We start from the raw sequence: 24,721 nt of genomic DNA, 5'->3' as shown, positions 1-24,721 counted from the left end.
ATATACAAAGAAAAGCATAACTGAATTTTTAAATAAAGAGTTCGAATATAGTTTAATGGATTTTATAAAATATTTTCAATTGTTATACAAAAGTATAATAACTTACGACTATATATTTAAAAAGAAGTATTTATTAGATCTCAATTCAAGCCTAGAAACTGTAATAGAAATACAAAAAAATGAAATTATCTAAAATAGTTATTAGACACTCCAGAATTTTTGACGCTCTATCACGACACCGCCATTAATAACAAAAATAAAACAATTATATTATAATAAATCAACATTACCTTATTTTTGAAAAGAAAAATATATATTTTTCATAATGAAAATTGTGGCTGACATTAACAAGAAAAATATACCTTCACTATAACGTATTATACTTCAGTCCAGCATTTGCTCTAGTGTTGGCATCACATTTCTCCAAAGCATGTAAAATTTCTTTTTATGTCAGTCATAATTTTCGTCATAGAAAATTTGTTTATTTCAAATATAAGGTGTCGATTCATATAACAACCTGTAGGCATGTTAACATTTCAAGGCAACAATTTGAAATTTTTGCCAACTACTAACAAAAATTCGATCCTTCATTCTAATTTTAACTCACATACAAAATATTTTACTGAGGTTCGCCCTCAAATTTTATACCTGCATAAACATATCACTGACTAGTGAAACTCGACGAACAGATAGATCATTAAAGAATCAAGTGAGTAAAGTTCAGAATTTAAGCGAATAAAATAATTTCTTATTTTCTATACAGAAGTAGTGACTGTCAACAATATTTCAGCTACATAAACCAATTATGATACAGTTCACGTTTACTGTTAAGGTAGAAAGTACGCAATGTTTTGGCTCACCATGTCGGTTGTTGTTTACGTCAGTTTCACTGAGGCAAGTGTGTATACATCGGGTGGGCGGGAGGTTGTTTGAATCTGAAATCAAAACAAGGTAGAATGTCGCTAATGTAGTTCTCTCATACATACACTTTACTGGAATTAAATTTGTTTAACGCTAAAACGCTGGAACACATTTACGGTTACATTTTATTACATTGAAATAACAAGAATAAATTATACATGATGTCACAACACTGATGCTAAACGTACATTTATTTTTAATTAGCTTGTATAGGCGTAGAATGAATTCACTCGAATGTGGGCGAGTCTCTGAAATAGAAAAGTAAGTTTAAAAATAAACTTTTCACTTTCAAAAATGTTATTTTACGGAATTATGCAGCACAAAATATAAAATACAGGGTGGCCCATAAGTCAGTTGTCAGAAATGAAAATACAAAGTTACCAGAAAAGTAAAAATACTTTATTTATACAAAGTACAGTATTATTAATTTAATTATTATTATTTATTTTTAATTATTATTTTAAAGAGTATCTAACCTACAATAGGTGCTCAAAGTGGCTTCCACGTTGTTCTATACAAACATCGTCTTAAAAATTGCAAGTGACAACTGACTTATGGGCCACCCTGTATACAATGTCTGGCAAAGTGCTTTTTAATATTGACAAATAAAGTTGATCTTAATCCAACGTAAGTGTAGGGTTTTATGTGAGTTTAAACATAATTCATAAAATAATTTATGTGACACCATAAAATAGGAAATTAAATTATTGAGTTAATTTTAAGGATAAAACGGATTCTAAAATCACGCGGAGAAGTCATAGAGACCAATAGACTTTTGTTCAACTATGACTAATTACAAAAACTAAATTTATGTCTTAAACACGTGGCCTGTAGAAACCTTACTGCTAAGGGGCTTAGACGTCTGCTTGGTCTCACCCAGTATAGCCCGGCAGTAAAGATGTCAAGGTGAAAACATAGAGTTTTTTGTTGCAGACTAAGGGTGTCCCATAATTACGGAATTACAATTTAATTCGCTCTGTGGATTGTTACTTTAGCAAGCCAACGCTTGCTGATGTCATATATAGTTTTCTGTACACTCAAATGAATTGACTAAATTCAATATAGAATAAATATATTTTAGGTAATGTATTTGTAGGGTCTTGTGGTTGTACCTTAAAGAACCATAAAGTGACACGTTTAGCATGCTTTCAATAGTTTAAAAACAAAACGAATGCAAAAATTAAATTCAGTGCATAAAGTAATCCTTTTGATGTGCTGTACATTTTAAACTTGATCAAAGAAATACTACACAGTTCTTATATTCTGATGTAACTAAGTTCGCTTTCGTGTTGACATAATTTTATTACATATTTCTCGTAAATAAGTTCTAATATATCTTGTAATTAAACAAATTTGGCGATGTCATCTTAGTCTTGTAGAAGAAGCCTATTAAAATTAATTATACAATGAGTAACCAATTCATATTTCTAATGTGGAAATGTTTTTGTGGACGTTTGCCTTTCCATTACGAGAACTAAACCGATGAGTATAAATTGAGTTTAAACTCTGAGGATTGAGTTTTAAACAACACTGGAATAGCATAAGTTTATTTACGTCTCAAAATGACCATAACCTCTATTCTGCTGGTATCTGTGTCTCGTTTCAATGTGTTCGAACATGAAGTATTTTTTCAATATTGAATGTAACAATATTATTATCATTTAGTGATTATTTTAACACAAATTTTAAGCAAAAAAGTGTATATAATATAATTCTTAAACATAAAGACCGTAAACGGCCGAAAAAAAACAATGAGAAGGAGCGAGGCAGAAAGTAGAACGGTGTTGTTATGTATTAAATTACTGACATTTTTAGGTTTTGAAAAAACTTAATTTAATTACAAAAACAACACTTACGTTAAATAGGCCTATTTATTTTTTTTAAACTTATAGACTTTTGCCATATTGCATACTCACTAAGAAAGGTATAAGAATCACAAGGATCTGTCTCACTCTTGTAGCAAAAATTTAAGTATTAGGAAATCTTTAACTAAAGCATCATTTATTGGAATTGCTTTTTTGCCACTGTTCTTTATGTGTTAGGGAAGGGGGGTAAAGAGAGTTGTAATATAGCTAACAAATGTTTATTTTAACAGTAAGATAAATTAAATTGTTATTACTGATACTGCTAATTTTCCGAACATTCTTGCGTAATCATTTTGAAGTATTTGTATTTACAAGTAATAGAACGATAAAGCCAGTATCGAAGGTCCCAACAGAGTGTACAAAAGAGTTCCGCTCAGACAGAAAGACAGACGAATTAACTGCCCTTTTACCTTATAACCTTAAACTTGAACTCTTTCTTGGATAAAGGGTAACTTTTATCCCGCTTTTAGTCTCTAATACATTTCTATCAAGAGTCGGTTAGACAGACATGAACACGGGTTTAAGAAGGATCTGTAATAATTGAGTGCCATAAGCAAATTTAATGGTTATTTTTGTATAATTTCAAAGATAATACTTCAGTTTAGCATCAGCGCACCTGTTACTAAATAAGATGAGAAGTAATGTTGTCTGTTACAAAGGCAATTCTGAGCCAGAGTTATTTCGAGGCTAGGTGTACTACCTCTGGTGTTCGCTCATTTAAGATTTTATGAAACACGGAGACAACCATTGTAAAATTTGTAGCAACAGATGTTAAAAATTGTACATAATCTTATTCCAGTTTCATATGCACTAAGTTTTTAGAGGATTTCCTACAGCTTCTTTGAACAAATAATGCTTAGATATTCACAGCCGTAATTAATTCTATTAAGCGTGCATTTCCACAAATATGTACCACTCTGTAGTATATAATTATGGGCCATTGTCATTAAATTCAATTATTAATAATAACTACTCACAAACAAAAACTGCAATAACTGGAAATTACCTTTTAAGGTGCCATATTCAATTATTGGAAGTTTAATATTTCGCATTTAATAATAAATATAATTAATCCTTTATGAGTGTAAATTCACAAAAAAGTTGTCAAAGAAGTGAAGAAAAAGTTTTAGACAGCAGTGTACATTACACAGTAGTATGGAACACAATTTATTTAAAGGTTTTGGATTTTTAAAGTATACACAGTTTCAGAATAAGCTCAAATATGTGATAGACGAACTAAGCTATTAAGGAAATAAACATTTAAGGCGTAAATGGCAAGGGAAACTAGTATGAATTATATTTATTATAAATTTGAAAGTTTAGTAAACGGTAGAAGTAGAGTATAAACTCACCGTGTGGAAGGTAGTCCTATAAGTGCGGCCGCGGCTACCACCGCGCACCAATCCCTCATGATCCTGTTAGGGGCAGACCTACATACACTTTCCGCATTTGTCGCGAAAATGTGACCAGACCAGAGAGATTTGTTGGTTTAGGGACCGTTTGTGCGGTTGCTGAACATCGATTTAACATTAAAGTGTAAAAGGACATGTGGTGATAGCTTATAGCGAGTAATTTCTCGCGAATATTACTGTAATTATTACAATGATTCGTACGGTTAGATAATGTAAGCCATCACATTAATGTTATACTTTGATTAAATAAAAGGTATGAAATCAAGTAAGTTTGGTCACCGAATATTACTGTAATTATTACGATGATTCGTACGATTAAGTAACGTAAGCCATCACATTATTGTTATACTTTGATGAAATAAAAGGTATGAAATCAATTAAAAAATTATGATTTTTGTTTCAGTATAGCAGAAGTAAAATTAGTTAATACATAAATTTCAAGTTGTAGTTAACTAATTAGATTAGTAAACAGTGCCATTAATTAATTCGTAGTTTTTGACCAGACATTTATGTACATGGTATTATTTGATGGAAAAACATTAAGTTTATAATAAATTTTCCTCTAAAGGCTGCAGATTGACCCCTTGTAGGCTAAAAAGTGCCTCTCGCAGGCCACGGCCTATGGGATGCCCCGGACTCCGGCAAACTCCAGCCTCTGGCACTTCTCGGTCTCTAGAAGCACACTGCCTTTAGAACCTTTCGGGCTCCGGCAAGTCCCGTTATTCAGTGGCTCTAACCTAGTTATCTGGCAGATCTCGCCCTCTGTCAGCTCCCTAACTCAAGTAGGTTCAGGTTCTACGACCTCCAAGCCTCTAACAGGCCTTGGCCTTTAGACTTCCTGGCTTCTGGCATGATCTTGACTCATGCTCGGGCCTCTAGCAGGCCTCGGGATCTAGGAAATCTCCAGCAGGTTTTGGCTCCGGAAGCTTTTAGCTTCTTAGACCTCCAGGCTTCTGGTATGCCCTGGACTTTGTCAGGCCCCTGGCCTCTATTAGGCCCTCGCCTCTCTCCAGCCCCGATCTGTAGCAAAACTTGGCCTCTGGAAGCCTTCAGCTTTTAGGACCTCTAGGCTTTTGGCATGCCAGGATCCGGCCCCTGCAGGTTCCGGTCTTTGAGAGCTGTCAACCTTTAGGAAGTCCCGGTCTCTAGCAGACTCCGGCATCTCACCTCTCGGTCTCAGGGAATACTATGACCTTACATCCTTCCTACTCTCTTGGAAGTACCGGATTTAGTCGGTTCCAATCCTTTGACAGATCCTACCCCCTGCCAGCTTCACACCTTTGAGAGTTGCTGGCCTTTGGGAACTTTCAAGGTATAGGACCTTCCAGCCTTTGGGAAATTACGACCTCTTCTAGCTTTCAGCCTCTAGGATCTGCAAGTCTTTAGGAGGCTCTGAGGTCGGGCTGGTTCCGGCCTCTAGCACCTGTCGGTCTCTGGGAGCTGTCAGCCTCTAGATTCTTACAACGTCTGATAAGTCCCGGCCCTCAGAATACCCCGGCCTTTAGGACTTCCCGGCACCTGGTAGATTCTAGCATCTAGCAGGCCTCGTCTCTGGGAGTTCTCAGCACATAGGAACTCCCGGCTTTTGACATCTCTCAACGGTCAGGATAACTACATATTATAGATTTGATCTTCTCCATCCCCTTGTCTCAAAGGGTGCTGAACACCCGTCCTTATTTAATATTTATTACATAGAACGTTTGTGCAAAATATTATTAAAATACAACCGGAGTTTATAGTACTTGTATACAACGGTTTTGCAATATGGGTTCTCCTTCTTGGCTCTAAAGACGGTTACAAACTCTTTTTTGATTACGAATTGATCCAGAAAATATTCGTGTCAATTTATGCTCAAACGTATCTAACTCAAAGGCGTAATTGTTTATAAAATGGTTTTAACCCTAGGGCTCCACCCCCTTGTCTGAAAAAACATACCAAAATAAGGGTACAAATTTATCACGTAAAACGTTAATTCCAACAAAGTTCATCTAAAAAAATGAATATGTCAATAGTAATTATAAGGAAAAATATTTTGGCGTTCGAAATAAAAAATATACTTACAAATCACATAGAAAACGCACCTAAATGTTATAGGTATCCCAAAACACTGTTTTATTTTTCTCTAGCCTAATAAACAACCGAGTCGTGGTCTTTTTAAATTTTAAACGGCCGCTATATTGGAACAAACGATGTACGAAGCAAGCCGATATATTGTAAGCTGTACCATAATTTCAGTTTATTTATGCTTTTTGGGGGGAAATTACAAACGAGTTGAGTATCATATCGTTCGTATGTATATAAACGTTCTCGCGAATCTATGTAGGAATTTTCTTTAAGTGCTACTATGGCGACAATTTCAGTATTCAAATTTTTGTATATAAAATCTATCTAAAACGTAGGAATGTCAATGGAACACAGTCAAAGCGTCCTATGACCAGACCTAAAATTACAATTACTGGAAATATGGAAATAGAACAACACTATAGAATTCTACTATTACTACTACTACTACTACTACTACTACTACTACTACTACTATACCTAGTACTATTCTTGTTGAGTCACGTAGGTCTGAACTGGATTGTATTTGGTTATTGTCTTCCTCGTATTGAAGCTGTTATTGTCTACTTCTGAAAACCTTGTACGCCGCCATATTGAAACCTTATGAGATAGGAAAACTTACAAGAACAACATTTGTTGTAAATGTACAGAGAACTATAATCCCTTTTCAGTTTTCTCGACAATGCTTAAGAGCTGCGATATAAATACATAATTTTAATAGTAGGATCCTTAAAATTCTTAAAGAAAACAAATTTCGCTATAGAATTTTATTACTTGAAATATTCTGAACAGAATCAATAGAGAAATCGATTAATCTTTAATATAAATTGTATAATAATCAGTATATATACTTTTAAAGCAATCAAATATGTTATGAAGTTAAGAAATACGTAAATCGAGAAACACGTGTTTTCATAGTTAAATTTTCAGTCGGGTAAACACGACCTATTTACAAGTAGTCGAAAAAAATAACAAAATAGCGATAAAGGAGCCGAACATAGGCTAGAATCTTAACTTGTCTCGGAGCGATTTTCGAGGACCGTATTCAAAAAGGTTACCAGTTTAGCCTGCATGCTGAACGAAACGTCCAATCTACGTAAGCAGATATACATAAGAAGACAATTAGGTGGATTTTCATAGAATACGTCTTAGTATCGTCCGAGGCATATAAAAACACTGTAAATTTCGGTGAAATGTGAGGTAATTAACGCACTTCCAAACTGGACGTAAAAGGACTTACATCACAGAACCTGACAAGAGTCACGTGAGAACACACGCAAACTCTGAACAGACATGAGTTAAGAAAGAAACACTAGTAATAAACCATCTAAGCGCATCCTTGCTGCAAGCGTTGTAGATCGATTATCCCAAGTAATGTAACTACCAGCTTATCTGACACCTCCAGTTGTTAAGGGAATACTGCCACCATCACCACTTCACGTTGCTCAGTCATCCTACTTTATGACTTATTCGCCAAGACGGTAGAATCAGCCATACTTTACTAAGAACTACGTCAACTCTCCAGCTACCAATAGTGGTAAAATATACTTTTTGTATGACTATTCCCAAGTTACCATTGACACCACTAGCCATTTCCAATCACCGAACAATATTTTTAATGTTCCAAAGCTAAAGGCTTTAAAACACACAAGGCTGCAACTAGAGCAGCAAAATGATACTAATAAGAGCAATTCCCTCTCATGTGTGAGGATTTATTCCCAAATGAGTTAATTGTAACTGATTTTGAGCGATAACATGAGATTTTACAGGATTCAAAATGACAAATTGCGCAATTGGATGTACTCTAGATTTAAACTTGCAAAAGTGAAGGAGTGTTACTTTGCTTTAGAAGTTTTTTTCGTTAAGAGGAACTTCAGGCAAAGACTTCGAAGCCGTCGAGATTAAGCAACCAACTCTAATTTATTAACAACCAACATCTCAAAATTATTCATTGTTGGAATCTAAAGCTTTTCCAGTGTAACAAAGAAGCATATTTTTCTAAAAAATTGTAATCTGGTGTATTACCTTACCAATAATCACGATAGTTTAATTTTGTTAGAGGATTTCAATATCAATGTACTGATTCCAGAATCAGCCATAAGGGCTCTCGCACTTGTGGCTCGCTTCTTACCTCAAGGATCGAGACCAGTGCGTGGAGATCTCGAACGTTGTTTCAAACAAAATTAAAATGACCCACGGTGTCCCTCAGGGCTCCATCCTTGGGCCTCTATTGTTTCTAGTTTACGTCTGTAGATTGAAATCAGTGATCCAGCATGGAACGCTGGTTCAGTATGCTGACGACACTACTCTCTGTCTCAAAAACAAATCAACCCAAGATCTGGAAATCAATTCTTTCATAGAATTGAATGCATGCATTCAGTATTTTGCTGAAATAAACCTGAAAACAAATCAGTCTAAAACAAATGTCATACATTTTAGCCTTCGACAAAATGATCACACAGCGCACCCTGCTGTGTTTGTGGATGATGTTCGTTTAGAGGAAACTGATTCCACAAAGTTTTTGGGAATGTTCCTAGATAGAGGACTGACCTGGGCTGATCATGTGGACAATGTATGTGCTAGAGTAGCCTCAGGCATATATGCCTTGCGGCATTTAGCAAAGTTTTGTTCCCTCAGAGTTTTAAAAATGGCCTATTTCGGCTTAATCCACCCACACTTTGCGTATGGAGTGAGACTCTGGGGAGGTTGTGCCAGAAACAAAATGGAAAGAGTTTTCAAGCTCCAAAAAAAAGCAATCAGAATCATTGCAAAGCTGAATTATAGAGAGTCGTGTAGGGAATCTTTCAGGGAGCTGGGGTTGCTGACTTTGCCCTGCCTCTACATTCTTGAGGTGATCACGTACTGCAAATCAAAGTGTGATTTGGTTCGTGGCGGTGACGTTCACCAATATGGGACAAGAGGCAGGGACAATTTTCGAACTAGTCAATACAGATTGACGTTATCACAACACCTCCCGCAACAAGTTGGTGTCAGACTCATCAACAAGCTCCCTGAGAGTATAAAAAATTCCATCAATCAAAATCAATTAAAAACTCGTCTCAAATGCCTTTTGGTGTCAAAAGCGTTTTATTCTGTCGATGAATTCATGATGAGCCGCTGGGAGGTCTAAATTTGCACAGTATTTAAATAATCAGTTTGTATGTGTTTGCTCTGGATCTGGAGTCGGTATGTATATGTTTGCTTTGGATCTGGAGTCAGTTTGAATGTGCCTGAGCGAATGTATGAATTGTAAGTGTGAATGTGTATGAAGGTATAGTTGGGACTATTTATTTTTGTTTATGACGATTGCGATACAATGTTAAATTGTTTTAAAATGCAATAAAGAGATTATTATTATTAACATGATATTGTGTCTCACAGATTTACTGAGGTCATTTGGTCATGAGCGGTCAGTTCGCTCACTTACGAGATCAAGTCAGCCTAATGTGTCTTGACGATATGGTTGTAAAGAATTTAGTGAGTAAAACCACACTATCGATGTGTTCCTAGACCTCTCAAAGGGCTTTGATTACGTTGATCATAACTGGATTCATATAGTATTTGAAGAGTTTTACATATTGCCTCATTTCGGTTCTTAGCAACAGTTCATAAAAATGTCCAAATTTCCAATCAGTTGTCCAAAATGAAATGTGTGAGGTATGGCTTCTCAAGAATTTTAGTGTTGGTGAATTCTTGGCACACCGCCAAATAGCAGGAGTATTGGAGTGACCAATCCAACTAACCAATTTGAATGATAGATAGAAATAGAAGGTAAAAACTGTATGTTTAATGATAGTGTTACAGTTTGATAATTATCTAAAAAAATGTGACATTTGCAGTACAACTTATGTAAATTATACATAACAAAGGTAAATTATTATGATAATTATTACGGTTTATATGAGACCACTCGCATTCGGCTTGCTGGGGGCTACGCCCCAAGGCCCCTTTCGGGAATAAGGAAAATTTGAGTTTGAGTTGAATTTTGAAATTTGGTTGCTAGAGATTTAAAAGCAGACTGTTGTTTAATTCTCACACTTTAACAACACATATTAACTTTGGCTGCGTTTTCGGCTTAACGATTGTTGATACGACTATGTGTTTTTATCCTGGAAATAAGTAACATGCAAAAGTTTTATTTCTACAGCTCATTTAGTTCTTGAGATATCGTGTGCACTTAATATAAAGGGTTTATACTGATTAAGACAATAAAGGGATAAGACTTTGCTCTGTTTGTAGCAGTTTTATGAATCATAAAAATAAGTAGCCTAAGAGAATTATTGTAATTGAAGAAATTGAATAACGTGTCATTTTCACAACAGGGGTTAACTTGACCAGATGTTTACTACTGCGTTCAAGGTTGAGACACAGGATATATTTAAATAAGTAAAGACAATATTGCAGAACCATTAACATGTATAACATAAAAATATTCCGCCTTTAGTTTGCCATAGATCATATTGATAGATAATGAATTCACGTGCAATCCTAATACAAGTACAACTAAAAAGAGGTAATAAGTTAATTAAATACAGATTTCCCTTATATATGATAAAAAAGTGTTAATATAATAGTCTAGGATGTTTTGATATAGATTTTGAGTTTAAGTTTTTGTAGCTTAACCATTAGAGATACGACAAAAAGTAACTGAACCTTTTTTTGTAGAAAATTTTATTCCGATACCTTGGCTACATTTTACGCCCATATAAGATATATCAAAACGGAGATATGGTTTTTGGTAGCCTACTTAAACTTAAATAAAAATATGCTATAGATTTCAAAACAGAAAATTTTGTTAGCCTACAATATCAATAAACATGTAAAATATTATAAAAATTGGAACAAATTTTGACTTTATCACCATTTTATGATTTAACTGTAAAAGATATAACAAATATCATGCCAGATAAATTGTAGAGACTTTATTTAATTGTTGAAAACTATGTGAGTGGTTGTAGTACAGTTTAGTAATTCCTAACAACTATTGATAAAAACGTCAGTGTTCGCTCTTTGGTGAAATAATTATTTATATAATTTAATATAAAATCTAATGGAACACAAATAAACACTCGGAACTTCATTGCCCTAAATGATTTATGGCAAATGTTCCTGGATATGTTGGTAGTATAGGTGAAATTGTCTTGGAAGGGTACCGCAGTTTCAAACACTAGGTAAGCATGAGCAGATATACTCGTAGCTCCACATTGTATACAATTAATTAAAACTTTCCCAGAGATACACATATATCTAATTATTGAACAACATGTGCGTGGTTGTAATAAGGTTTATTCCTAAAACTGAAGGTGAAGAAACGTTAGTAATCGCCTGTTGGTTGGCTGATGATTTAGCGTTTTAGGAATTGGTAATTAAGACTATTCTATTTGCCCGTTGGTTAAGAAATACGTTTTAGTTTAGCATCCTGTATCTAGTCTCATCACAGGCAAGCCGCAAATATAACAAGATAATCACTGAACTAGAGGTAAGTAAATGTTGGTAAAGCTCCAAATAATATACGGCTTATCAAGTCTCACTAAAAGCTAAGAAGATGGGCAGTTAAAGAGAAACTTCTAAGCCGCTGGGGTAAAGAAATTTGCAGAGCAGCAATCGGAGGTAACCTTTATATTTTTCCGCCTTGGTTAACCAATGCTTTTTACATAAACACGATATATCCGGCCTCAATGCGGAGAAGCCAGGCCGACAAAAACTTCAACAGATTTTAAGCAATCGATGGTTAATATTGTTTTCGGAAACCACTTCGTTTAACAAGTGGTAATATTATATTACACACACACACACACACACACACACACACACACACACACACACACACACACACACACACACACACACACACACACACACACACACACACACACACACACACACACACACACACACACACACACACACACACACACACACACACACACACACACACACACACACACACACACACACACACACACACACACACACACACACACACACACACACGCACGCACGCACGCACGCACGCACGCACGCACGCACGCACGCACGCACGCACGCACGCACACACACACGCGCGTGTGTGTGTCTATCTATATATATATATATATATATATATATATATACATACAAAAATCCCCAAAAGAGAATCCCAAAAGTTCCACCCTCCTTCTAACTTTTGAACGGAATTAAACAAACCAATATCCATTGGGGGGTAGTTATATAATGACAAATGATAATTTTTGTGTTACATGAGAACTTAGCCCCTCAACCCAAAATGGGGGGTTGGGGGGTCAATTCCAAATTTTTAAATGCAAACCCCCATCAAATGAGCAATCATTTTGAATTGAGCCTCCAACCTCCCATTTTGGGTTGAGGGGCTAAGTTTCTCATGTAGCGCAGAAATCATCATTTGTCATTATATAACTACCCCCCAATGGATATTGGTTTGTTTAATTCCGTTCGAAACTTTGAGGGAGGGAGTGGGACTTTCGGGACACCCGGTATATATATATGTTCCCTAGCATCTTTGAGGTAATTCATGGTCATTGGGAGAAAACTATATATCTGCATCTTAGGTTAGGAAACTTTCCAGAGCAATTCGAGATATGTTATAGTGATTTGTAAAATTCTTCAATACTGTCCCATTGCTCTAAAACAAAATTTCTGTATTCCTTCCAATAAGGACGTCATTCTGGAGCCAAACACTAAAAGTTATGTTGTCTGGGTGTTCTGAGGTAAATTGTAACAGTTATGAAAGAAGTGATATTTGGCATCATTTTGTTCTTTACATTTAATATTAAGATAATCCTAAACGGATTAAATGCAAGGAAAACGATTAATAATCAAATTAAAAACAAAAGTGCAATTAGAACTATGTGAATATTTTTATACATATCTCTTGTAACTATTTAGTTTACTCTAATCTCTGAAACCACTAAACCGATTTCATGGTTTTTTTATAGGTAAAGGGTTGAATTCACTTCTAGGGCCTGTTAAAAATGTAATCAACGTTCTGTGTAAACATAGTTCTATGAGAGTAAACCACATGTTTCAATCATTTTACCACAATTTCTAATTGTTTAAATTTGAAGTCTTGAAAGCATAGAGTAAGCTTGATATTAACATCACTTTTTATTCCAATCTTTTCTGCAATCACTGTTTAGCATAGAGTAAGAAAATATCCAGGTAAGAAAATTAAATTTCAATAAAAGTAGAGTTTTTACTGTACATTTTAGCAAATGTTGAGTATTTAGCGCTGGGTAGTACTGCAATGTTCATGTAAAAGACTAAGTTGTTATTTAATCTTTTCTGTATACCTTAAGTATGTTATAAAACCCATCTTTTTGTCTTTTGAAAAAATTAGGCTTCACTGTACTATGTATGTATACACATGTTCATTTGAAAAATTTAAACTCCTATTAAAAGACTTATAGTCCAAGTATCAAAATTCTGTAAAAGGGAGTATATAGTACTAATTGGGGGAACAAAATAAATTATTTTTAAAATGGGGGTGCTCACAGGAGGGGGAGTTATGGGGGGCATGGGCATCCACTTTTGGCAGATTTTCTTTATTGTGGCAAGCTCATACACGTTCAAAGCCTCATACATAAATAATTGTGGGCAAAGCCGTGGGAAACTGCTAGCTTTCATTTTGGCGAATAACGAATTACTCTCCCAAATGGATTAAGGTAAGGGATCCGATTATTTACCAAATGAAAAGCAAAGGCAATAGTTTAATTAGAACTATTTAAATTGATGTATTACTTAAATTTTGGTAAATAAAGAATTATTATTATTAATTCTAAAAAAGCGGGATCTCCGAAGTTTGCTTTGCCTGACTTTTTTTAAATGGTTTAATTTCCAGCATATTTTCCTAGTTAGATACTTGCCCAGTCCTTAATTTTATTTCGAACCACTCTAAAATACCCCTCTTTCGTTTAATGATTCTTCAAAATCGTTTCAGAAAAAATAATGAAAATAAATAAAATTGAAACATAAAAACATGTTGAATTGTATAAACTCCTCCTTCTGAAGTTAGTTACAATGTATAAAACGACTCGCGTGTTACTGGAAATAAAAGATACAGCACAAATGGTGACCAGGCCTGTATTTATTTAGTTCGATGTTGGGAGCGAGGTTTTTATTGACTTGTCTGTCAGTGAATGAACTGAAGTGATGGAGAGAAGAGATCAAGTGTGTGGAGTGGTGAACGTACATTCTCACCCTGACGCTTACCTGTCTCGTCTCGACAGAATACCTTCTCTCCTAATTACGTTACATACTATTACAAGTCACAGCTAATTATACCACCAAGCGTATAGCCCAACTCTATAGCACATTATGTCATCCTTTACAGGAGTAAAATAGATCATTCATATTCTGAAAGATGTTGAAATATTCTTTAGTTTAAAGTGTTCAATGATTACCAGATTATATTTTTGTTTACTAAGTATAAGTGGTATTGGTATTGCATAGTTGTTGGCTACTGGTTTAATAGTAGATTTCAACACTAGTAGAAGTTTTTGTGCACATTCGTGTTTTACAGTTAAATACTGAAAGACAAGACTTTTCCTCCATGTGATAAAATAATTTTCATCACTAGAAGCAAAAGTGGTTTTTTCGAACACTTTTGCTCTTCGTGTGGTGTACAATGGTTTTTATCATATAGGAAAGTTACACTTTGTATACAATTTTGTACATAACTTAATATACTGTAAATGTTACATATAAATAAGCTTGGTGTTTGCATTTACTTCTACTGATACAATAACAATGTTTGGGTTTAGCACACTGAAAAAACTTGAATAGTGCGCCAGCTGATCTGTTATAAGGTAACGAAAACAATATGTTATTTATGCAGTTTGATAAACGTTCATTTCAATACTAGGAAACGCAAAGTAATAGATGTGCATTGTTTACTTTTTATATCATAATAACTCAACATAGTTCTATTGTTAGTTTATGTATAAAACAGCTGATATTTACTTGTATTCAAATAATTAAAAAGTCTAAGGTTATGACTAAAAACTAACTCTTTTGTTTAAACAAAATTACTTCTTAAATATATTACCTCCTGAGGTAAAAAATAACAGTATACGTGCAACGTACAGTAAATGCTGGTATTCATTTGAAGATCGCATGAGAAAACAACTCTTTTTATAGACAAATACTTGCTTATTTGAAATTTAATGTAAATAGTATAAAAGAATCGTGTATTTGTGAAAAATACTATCTTTGTTTTACTAATAAACGGTTATTAAGAATTACGACAGTACAATTTTTATTAAATATAAAAATGTGTTGAATAAATAAATATTGTTTGCAAATACTTAATAGTTAAAATATTATATAGTAGTGTTCTAAAATCTTTCCTATCCCTTTTGCCTCAAATATATTTTATACCTTTAGTGAATAATCTAAACATAAATTCAAACTGTAATGGTGTATTTTTGTGAATTAAAGTAGTCTTCTGTGTTTCTGTATGTGTATGGTAACAAAATTCTTTTAAAACGTATGTATGTTAATAAAATGGTATAAATTCAACTTAAGTAATTAAAAAATAACACAAATTAAATAAAGAATCAGCAAAAATTTTAATTCCTGTAACTGCTATTAAAACTATAATACTAACATTTAAAACATTACACTATTAACAAAATTGTACTATTCCACATATAAATTCGTCAATAATATGCACTCGTATTAAAAACTTTGCATTATATAAACTCACATTGTATATACAAACCAGCATTAATGGTTTACGCTTAAGCGTGGAAGATATGAAAATATTAATAATGATTTACAAGGTACAGGTTAGTTTTATTATTTAAAAAATAAATAAAATGAAAAATTGTGTAAAAAATATGGCGATTAAACTTATTTTTCCGGCTACCTTCAATCTACAATTTTAAATTCAGTTTTAATACTTTTAATAAAAATTAATTTCATTAAATTTCATTCCGTTTAAATTTAGTACCTAAATAAAAATAAGGTAATCCTAATATTTGTTTCTTAAACTAATAACTATTTTTAACTTAAATTAATAAATATTAATCATGACAAAATTAAAAATGGTCTTCCATTTAATTAATTAATTTCTTAGTAAATTAATAAACAGTTATAAGCTAAAGTATCGTATTTTAAAAGCTTTTTGCCAGCTGGTGTGTCAACCTTGGATAGTAAAATGTAAAGCTTATGTTTCGATTTAGTCCAATAGAGGTCATAATCTTGGCCCAGATTGCGACTTCCAATAGACTGATGTTTTCCATTTTCAACTTCGATATAGAGGTAGAAGAGGTGGAGTTTCAAACCAATCTCAATTCAATATCTTCTCACAGACCGATATATAATCAAAGACAAAATACAGTAAATCCTCAAGTTATGAAATTGACATTGCCGGGTAAACTAAAATGTTCAAATTTATCTGAAACCATCTAATCCAACAAAGTAACTTCGTCACACGTGTTGGTAAGCTACGGGGAAATGTCACATGTCATACTCTATTTTGTTTGTTATGTTATCTCATTTAACATGATTTCCAAAAAGACCAATTTCGGTCCAGTCCAGTCACTGACGGTAAAAGAGCTGTATGCTGTATATTTACCCCATACAGTACCAATTTGTATGAACATCTGGTTTGAGGTTCTACTTACCCTATATTTCAAAATCTACCCTGTTCCGAGGGTCTCTCTTTTTTAGGGGTAAACACCACCAATATTCGAAAACAATTAATTTTAGATTGGAGAATGTAATCATATTTATATAGGTTAAATAAACGTCAATTGACAATTTTTAATATAATTTATGATTAATTAATCAGTTTCGGCCCTTAACAGCCACTCCTTATGACAGAAATTATTAAAAAAAAACAATAAACATTTTATTAAGCAGTTATTTAAGTATCGGTTTACATAAAGATTTGAATTTAGGATCTATTTACCCTTTACTTCAAAGTTGACCCTGTCTCGGGGGTTTATTTTTATTTATTAAGATTGAAAACTACAACCATTCAAAAAATCTATAAAATAATAGTTTTGTCCGTATAAATACGTTAAATTAATGTCGATAGACAATTTATGATATATTAAACAGTTTCGACCCCAAAAATAATTGTGTTTGTTTATTATTGACCTATTTCACATCATTATCTTCTGAATTAAATTATCTACAACTTTTGATTTAATGAAGTTAATGTACTTCAAATCTTAACAAATCATGTTTTTCAAAGCCGAATTTTGCATATTTTATCTGATATTTCAGATATGGGTGGTCTTACAGGTCTGGTACGTATTGGATTAAATATTTTACAAAATTTTCGTGGCAAAATCTTTCCGGACACATTTTTATTTGAACGGTTTTCATTAATTTGATGAGAGAAAACCACCTGAGTTTGTCGGATTACTCGTAGGACACCCTGTATATAAGTGACAGTTCAACTAAGCCTAAAATATAGCCACTATGTATATTCATCAATATACTAATATTCATATTCAAATTTTTATAAAAACGTGATTTTGGTTTTTCCCCATACATCGCTTAGTTTTTAAGCAATAAAGTCCTTAAAAAAAAAATTATAGGTTTTTTAACAAATATAAGCTAATCTAAATAATCTTTTTCTCAGATCTTTTTTTAAATCATTCATGCTAAAAGGGCTCAAAAAAGGTGCTTTGCCCGCAAACTTTAAACGGTTATACCCTACTCAATCTTTACCCTATTCAAAGTCCCATTAACGTTGTACTATATTGACTCTTTCACTTATTCTGTTTCTAGTTTGACTGGGCAGAATAAGGTTTGAAAGGATATTGGCCTCTCTTAAAAAAAAAAAAAAAAAAAAAAAAACCAAAAATGGAAGTAGTCCCGAAGACAGTATCAAAATCCATCAGATATTAACTATAGATAAAAGCGTAAGTTGCAGCAGGAAGAGCTAATAAGATTATACTATTTAATATAGAAAGCATCATTTGTATTATTTTAACTTGTAAGTAATCTTCTTACTAAACCCCTTATCAATGAACGGTTAATATATACAATGAACATAGTTCTGGCTAAAGATTTAATAAAGTCAAAAGAGTAACAGAACATGCAACGCAATTCACGCAACGCCAATAAGAGAACCTTAAAAAAAACATGCCGGCCACAGAGTGAGTCTGTATTCTAACTATTAGAACGAATTTCAAATGTTTGTATTAGAGGTGTAGCCTTGAAAAGTATTTGATATAAATATACAATAATACACCTTTTAACACTTTTTGATAGATTTTATATTGTACAATGTACATTTAGAATTCAATGAATTCATCATCAGGTACATTATACAAAATAAAATCTATCAAACAGTGTTAGAAGGTGTATTAGGCCTATTGGATATTCAAATGTTTAGTATAATTTTTTGCATGTAAGACATTGTCTTTATGAGCACTGTTGTTTTTACGTATTAGTTTTTGATAGCACACCTGTTGAAGATTGGCGAGTGCTAAACCTGTAGGTGGAGTTGGAAAAGTAGTTTTAATAAAACAAATTTTTCGATGGACTATCGCGGGAAATCTTTCTTTAAAAATGAGTTGTTTTAGTTGGTTCACTATTAGAAAAGAAAACAACTTGTGGGGCTGAAAAAATTCATTTCTGTTTGTCTGTCCGCACGGTATCTCAAAAATAAACTAACCTACAGACTTGAAATTATGCACAAAGCTTTATGAAAACGTGAGGAACCTTAAGTAGGTTCATGGCACTGGATGGGATTTGGCTGAGCATTAGCGAATATTTTACATTAAGGGTAATAATGATGGCAAGCACAACATTTCAGAACAGATACATTTGTAAGCAAACGCAGTATACTCATTTTAACATGCGATTTTATAGAGTGAAAGAAATACAATTTTAACATGGTAGCACAACACACCCAACGTCAATTTATGATGATTTGGTGTGTACACTTTTATTATTTAAACACTGATGTGAAACGTAATGTATTGACAAGAATTGAATTCATCCTGAGGATGTATCTTGTTGAAGGAATATATCTTGAAAAAGATTTCACACATAGAAATATTTTGCATGAAACTTAATTTGTACACGAATAAGTTTTATAATATTGCATGCCCAACCATGCATTTGGCTGAGCATCGTTGAAACCTATCACTCCGTTCTTTTGTTTTTGCTGGCAGATGCACAAATTTCTTGGCCGTGTAATTGGCTACCATTCTATCTGTCAACAATAAAATGAGGTATAAACTTAATATTGAATGAGGAAATGGGAGGGGGAGGTGCCGTTTCTAGATTAATGGCATGTAACGTTAGAAAGATACTAGGAAAGTTACATGGAAATCGGGCAAAGTAAGAAGAACATTAGGAATGAATACATTGACAATTGAAGCAGGCGGATATCGATCCAAAAAACACAATGTCCAACTGGAATAGAACTTATATAGTAAACATATGCTTTACAGTTGCCTCAGTCATCTTCATTGATTATTTTTAAGATAGCGTAAACTACTAAAGCTTGTCTAATGTTTGAAACCAGTCGGCGTTGGAGATGATAGTTTTTATTTTAAACACCCGTATATTTGCTTGGTATTTTGGAAACTAATTGAATAAGTTAGATGTTTTTAATTACATATCCAATAACTTACCATTAAGGAATGGTGGCAGTAAAAAAGAGGGGGGGGGGGTGAATCATCAGTTGCAGATACATGCGGGGCAGATCCCTATGAGCACCTTAAATCTTTCAGATTAAAATGTTACAGCGCAAACTGTTACAGAGTGGTGGATAGTGATACGTTGAAAAGGATTGAAAAAATATGGTTATAATATAAACAAATGTGTTAATTTAAAAGTAACAAATATAAATAAGTCTCAATTTACAGGTTATGGCCAAAGTTATGATTTAAAATTGGAATAAAATATTGACACATTGTGGGTAGGACAAACAGCAACATTAATTTTTTATTTCGAAATTTAAGGCTTGGTTAATGATAAATATATACTAGATTAATTGTATCTATTAATACATTCCTAGTATGTAACGTAATTAGGAGAGAAGATATTCTGTCGAGACGGACAGGTAATAAAATCAGATAAAACTAAAATTTACGGTAAAATGGTTGTACAGTGAGAAAATATTAGAAGCAAAGTTCTCACCAGTGATCAGAAGGCAGGCGAGTCGACAACTCTCGGCTAACCTGCGGCCTTGCGAGCAGCCCGGCTTACTGTAGGAAACCCTGTAACTGACGGTGTAAGCTGTCTATCACTGTGTCAATCTGCTTGGTCAATGAGTGTCGAATCTCGAGCTACAGTTGACATTGAGATACACTTGTCAGATTATACATGTGGGATAAATCTGAAGTGAATCTAATAACCGCGACTTGACTACTCCAATTTGATCTAGGACTACAACATTTGCCTTTACAAGAAGTATATTTCTTTGTTTGTATTGGACACAGTAGTAACTGATGTATCATTGTAACTTATGCCATTGTTTAATCTGAAAAAATAAAGAAATACCATTTGTTTTGAGACGACGATTTTCGCGAAAGTTTATTGTTTCACAGATCGAAAAACGGGTAAAATATTCCAGTGGTCAGATTGGGAGGGTTTAGTCGATAGTTCAGAATAAGAGCAGCCAACATAAGTTGAGTTAATATAAATGCTCTCTGTCGTCATAGCCGAAGCGAAATGTAAGGGGAATAAAATCCAAGAGAAGTCCGCTGGGATTGCTCTAGTGATAGGGAAATATTTTAATTTCTGTAGTATCGACAACGGAAGTGTCCTCAGTGGAGGGGTGAAAGGAAACAAAAGCGCTTGAATTACTCTAGTGAATGGCGAATTGGGTCCAATTGGATCTGTCTAGCGGAGAACGTGAAAAGCGTGCTTGGATTACTCCAACGGAGGGACGAAAGGAAACAAAAGCGCTAGGATTACTCTAGCGAAAGGCGAATTGGGGTCCGCTTAGATCTGCCTAGCGGAGGACGCGAAATGTACGCTTGGATTCCTCTAGCCCTAGTGGAAAGATCGAAGGTCCCGTTTGGATTCTTCTATCGGAGGAGGTAGAAGATATTCTTGGATTTACTTTTGTAGTGAGTTCAACTAATATGAGGAACGAATTTAGGACGGAGACGAAGGAGGTCGTTACAGTTATATAGCGGCGCGCCGACGAGACATAAAAAAATGAACATTCATTATCTTACCTTAGACATAAAATAGCCTGATGTGTAGTCTATTTAACATTTATTAGTATCTCATAAGTACAAAGAGATCCACGTTGAACGTTTGATCCTATAGAGACTTAAGGTTTACATGATAATTATGTTTTTACTAATTTGTACATACTATAACACTAACAGCCGCTTGACTGCTATTTGGTCTTCCAACCGTATCTTAGTTTAGCTATTTTGACTAATGTGTGACAGAAACGGTCTAGTAATTCAAATAATTCACTCTTAAAAAGAAAGGAGCCTGTGGTGTAGTAGTAAAGTTCTCGCTCGAAAATGGAAAACTCGGGTCCGAGTCCCGCGAGGCAATTACTTCTTGTGGATCAATCTGTATTTCAAAGTTATAAAAATGATTATTCACTACAACAATTCAATTCGAAATTTATAAGTTCAATATAATTAAAGTCAAACATTCTTTGAGTTTAGTTTGTATAAAAAACCCTTATCATTAAAGTACGAAAGGTGATAAATAAAAATAAATAAACTAGTGATAAAATAAACACCACAACAAGGAGTTTTTATTTGAATGTATATTGAAAATAATAAATCTGTCTGCTGGTATAAAATTGGAACAAATGTCCCTTGTGAGGAGTCCAATTTAAAGTCAGACAGCCCACGTATCAATACGTATAGAAGTAGAGGAGGTAAGTTATTATGGGAGCTGAGCGGTATAAGCGGAAATATGACGGAGGAAGTGAGAGAAACAGAGCAGGAGGATTGAGACAGCAGGATGTAGTCATAGCAGCTACGGGAGTAAGCAGGAAACGATATCACTCCTGTGACCTACAAGTCGTGTTACTATCATAGTGACAATCTATAGACTATCAAATGCAAGTAAACTTATAAAAAATAGAAACTAGACGTTACATTTTTATATCAGATATTGTAACGCTGGATGACAATATCAATATAACAAAGTGAAATTAGTTTCCCATATGGGCAAATAAATGCCTGTGGATGGAAAATGGGTATATACAATCCACATGAGTGATAAGATAATAAATGAAATATAACAAAACGAAAAAATACTTAACTTATTCATAAACAGCAGCAATTGGTTGATCAATTTTTATATTTTCCAACCAAAAATAACACAATATTTACTAAAAAACAGTAAATTTTCATCAGTTTCCTACTATTAATAATACAAGATTACGTCCTTGATACAAAGTGGATAAATGAAAACTATGGAGAAATATTTAGGAGAGATAAATAATTAACCACGAAGGAAATTATGTAACAGGACAGGATCAAATACTATCATTATTAGAAACATATTACAAAGACTTGTCTTTCAAATGCTCTACTGCTCTAATAGTTGTGAAAAAATTATATCCGATCATCATAATTGGTTTAATCAAACCTGAGGACAACAAAAACTGTTGCAAAACAAGGGAAAAATAATATTATTAAAATTACTTTATTACTTTGAAAGTGTTTTGAGAGGTGCAGCGTAACATCATCCTGCTATCAATAAATTATGCATTGTTTCTGAATCATTATGCAGCAAGCTGTGTAATAATTTTCTCCAACCATACAAAGCGTGTTAGCATACGTAACAAACATTCCCGATTACATCCAAACATCCGCACAGCAGATCAAACACTGTTTGTTGTACTTCTGCATTTACACGGGTGTCCAAGGCCTTCAACTCCGTCCTGCTGTTCATGTGGCGTTTATGAAAAAGTAGATAGATGTAATTCTAGGATCACTCACCTACTGGCTTCACCACTTGTCACGTTGTGTAGGATGTCCCATAAAACTCGGTATGTAAGTATTAGTTTTGGTTTTATTAGTTATATAAGAGATAACTCATCACATTGAGGGACGGAAAATTGAGCGCTCGGTCTGCCCTATTCCTCTCTAGATTGAGAACTTCAGGTATTATATATTAGAACGGTAACAATCAATGTTACGTGGAGCATAGTGATGGGAAGAACGGGTCTTTAGAATAGCGCAGCTCATTCGGATCAGATCACTGAAATGAACCGGATCATGAGCCGGATCTTCAGATCATTTAGATCACTGACGTCACTCACTCAAACTGCGCCGTACCGGTTACACGATCAAATCATCGAAGGAACCAATTAAAAATAAACAATTAAGTCAGTAGTAATTTTATCTTGACGCTGATGATTAAATATTTTAGTTACTATCATCAGTGTTATTTCGATGTTATTTCGTCCTGTGTTCCATGAAATATGATTTTTTAAATCATCGTTATTATTATATGTACTGTAAAATACGTTTAAATGGTTCAAAGGCTTTGTAAGTAAAACAAAATAGTTTTCAACGAGATGTAACTTTCATCCATAATACATTAGGATTTTAAACGGATTTCCTCTATGTCTAGTAGATCACTCAGATCATAAAGAACTACGAGAACCGAAGAATGTAAGGCTGGCTGGCGACTCTCAGCTAGCGGGTACGACGCAAAGGTTCGTTCAAACAGGAGTCGGCTCACCAAATGACCCGGGTCATTTCATCACATGATCTGATGGCTCTCAGATCATTACGTGACCCAGTCCGCTCATGATCCGTGCATCATTAGTCGGGCAGCCCCTTAGTGTCGGACCTCAGAAATAACTAAATAATTCCCCCTCCACCTCAAACACACCTTATTCGTATGAATGATTAATTTTCTTTGTAACTAATACACAATGGTATTAATAAATAGTTCACATTATAGGTACTATATGAAAATAAAATTCATCTGCTTAAAGTAGCACACCAAGAACTATCTTATAATTACCCAAAACGTAGATTTAAATATTTAAACATTTGGTGTCGTAATATTCAACAAAAATACTAATTTTGTCAAGTTTGACTTTGGTGAGCGAGTTGCGATAGTCTATTGATTTAAGCTCGAAATATGTGTTTTACTTTTTTGACACATGAGGAAGTCAGTAGATCCCGGTCCTCGGAACGTAGTGTTTTATATTTGTATCATATCAATGAGAAACGGGAGAGACATAGTTATCAAAACTTCTGTTTTCTAATGAGGCAAGGTTTTGTTTGAACGATAACCTATCTGTGATGGTGTTGTGAACGAACACCCTGGATGAAAACCCACAACTGAGGTCCATACACAATATCCTTAAAATTAAATGTTTAGGGAAGATTGTCTGGTACTCGAATTGTAAGCCCACACGATATCTCGAAAACGAACTGCCCTACAGACTTGACATTTTGCAACTTAATTTTATAAAGTCAACACGAATTCGATGCTGGTGTTGCGATGTTCACTCCAAAGGCTTTTGCTGAA

General features: G+C 34.0%; 1 protein-coding gene across 2 annotated transcripts in view; it reads right to left on the bottom strand.

The window, feature by feature from the left end:
- LOC124357647 (transient receptor potential protein) overlaps positions 1-20,404 on the bottom strand; it is a 67,347-nt gene extending 46,943 nt beyond the window's left edge. The window contains exons 1-2 of one of the 2 annotated variants that reach the window (XM_046809624.1): positions 20,387-20,404; positions 861-935 (exon numbers count right to left, since the gene is read on the bottom strand). In XM_046809624.1, the coding sequence (XP_046665580.1) occupies positions 861-863 (3 nt within the window). In that variant the 5' untranslated portion in view covers positions 864-935; positions 20,387-20,404. Of the gene's footprint in view, positions 1-860; positions 936-4,138; positions 4,158-20,386 lie in introns of those variants that run through there. The other variant, XM_046809623.1, reaches the window with a different exon arrangement.
- Between the last annotated feature and the right edge of the window lie 4,317 nt (positions 20,405-24,721).

The sequence above is a fragment of the Homalodisca vitripennis genome, chromosome 3 (assembly GCF_021130785.1).
Source record: "Homalodisca vitripennis isolate AUS2020 chromosome 3, UT_GWSS_2.1, whole genome shotgun sequence".
In the NCBI taxonomy this organism is placed as follows: Eukaryota; Metazoa; Arthropoda; class Insecta; order Hemiptera; family Cicadellidae; genus Homalodisca; species Homalodisca vitripennis.
Note: the sequence above shows the minus strand (reverse complement) of the source record. Positions and strands in the feature narration are given on the sequence as shown.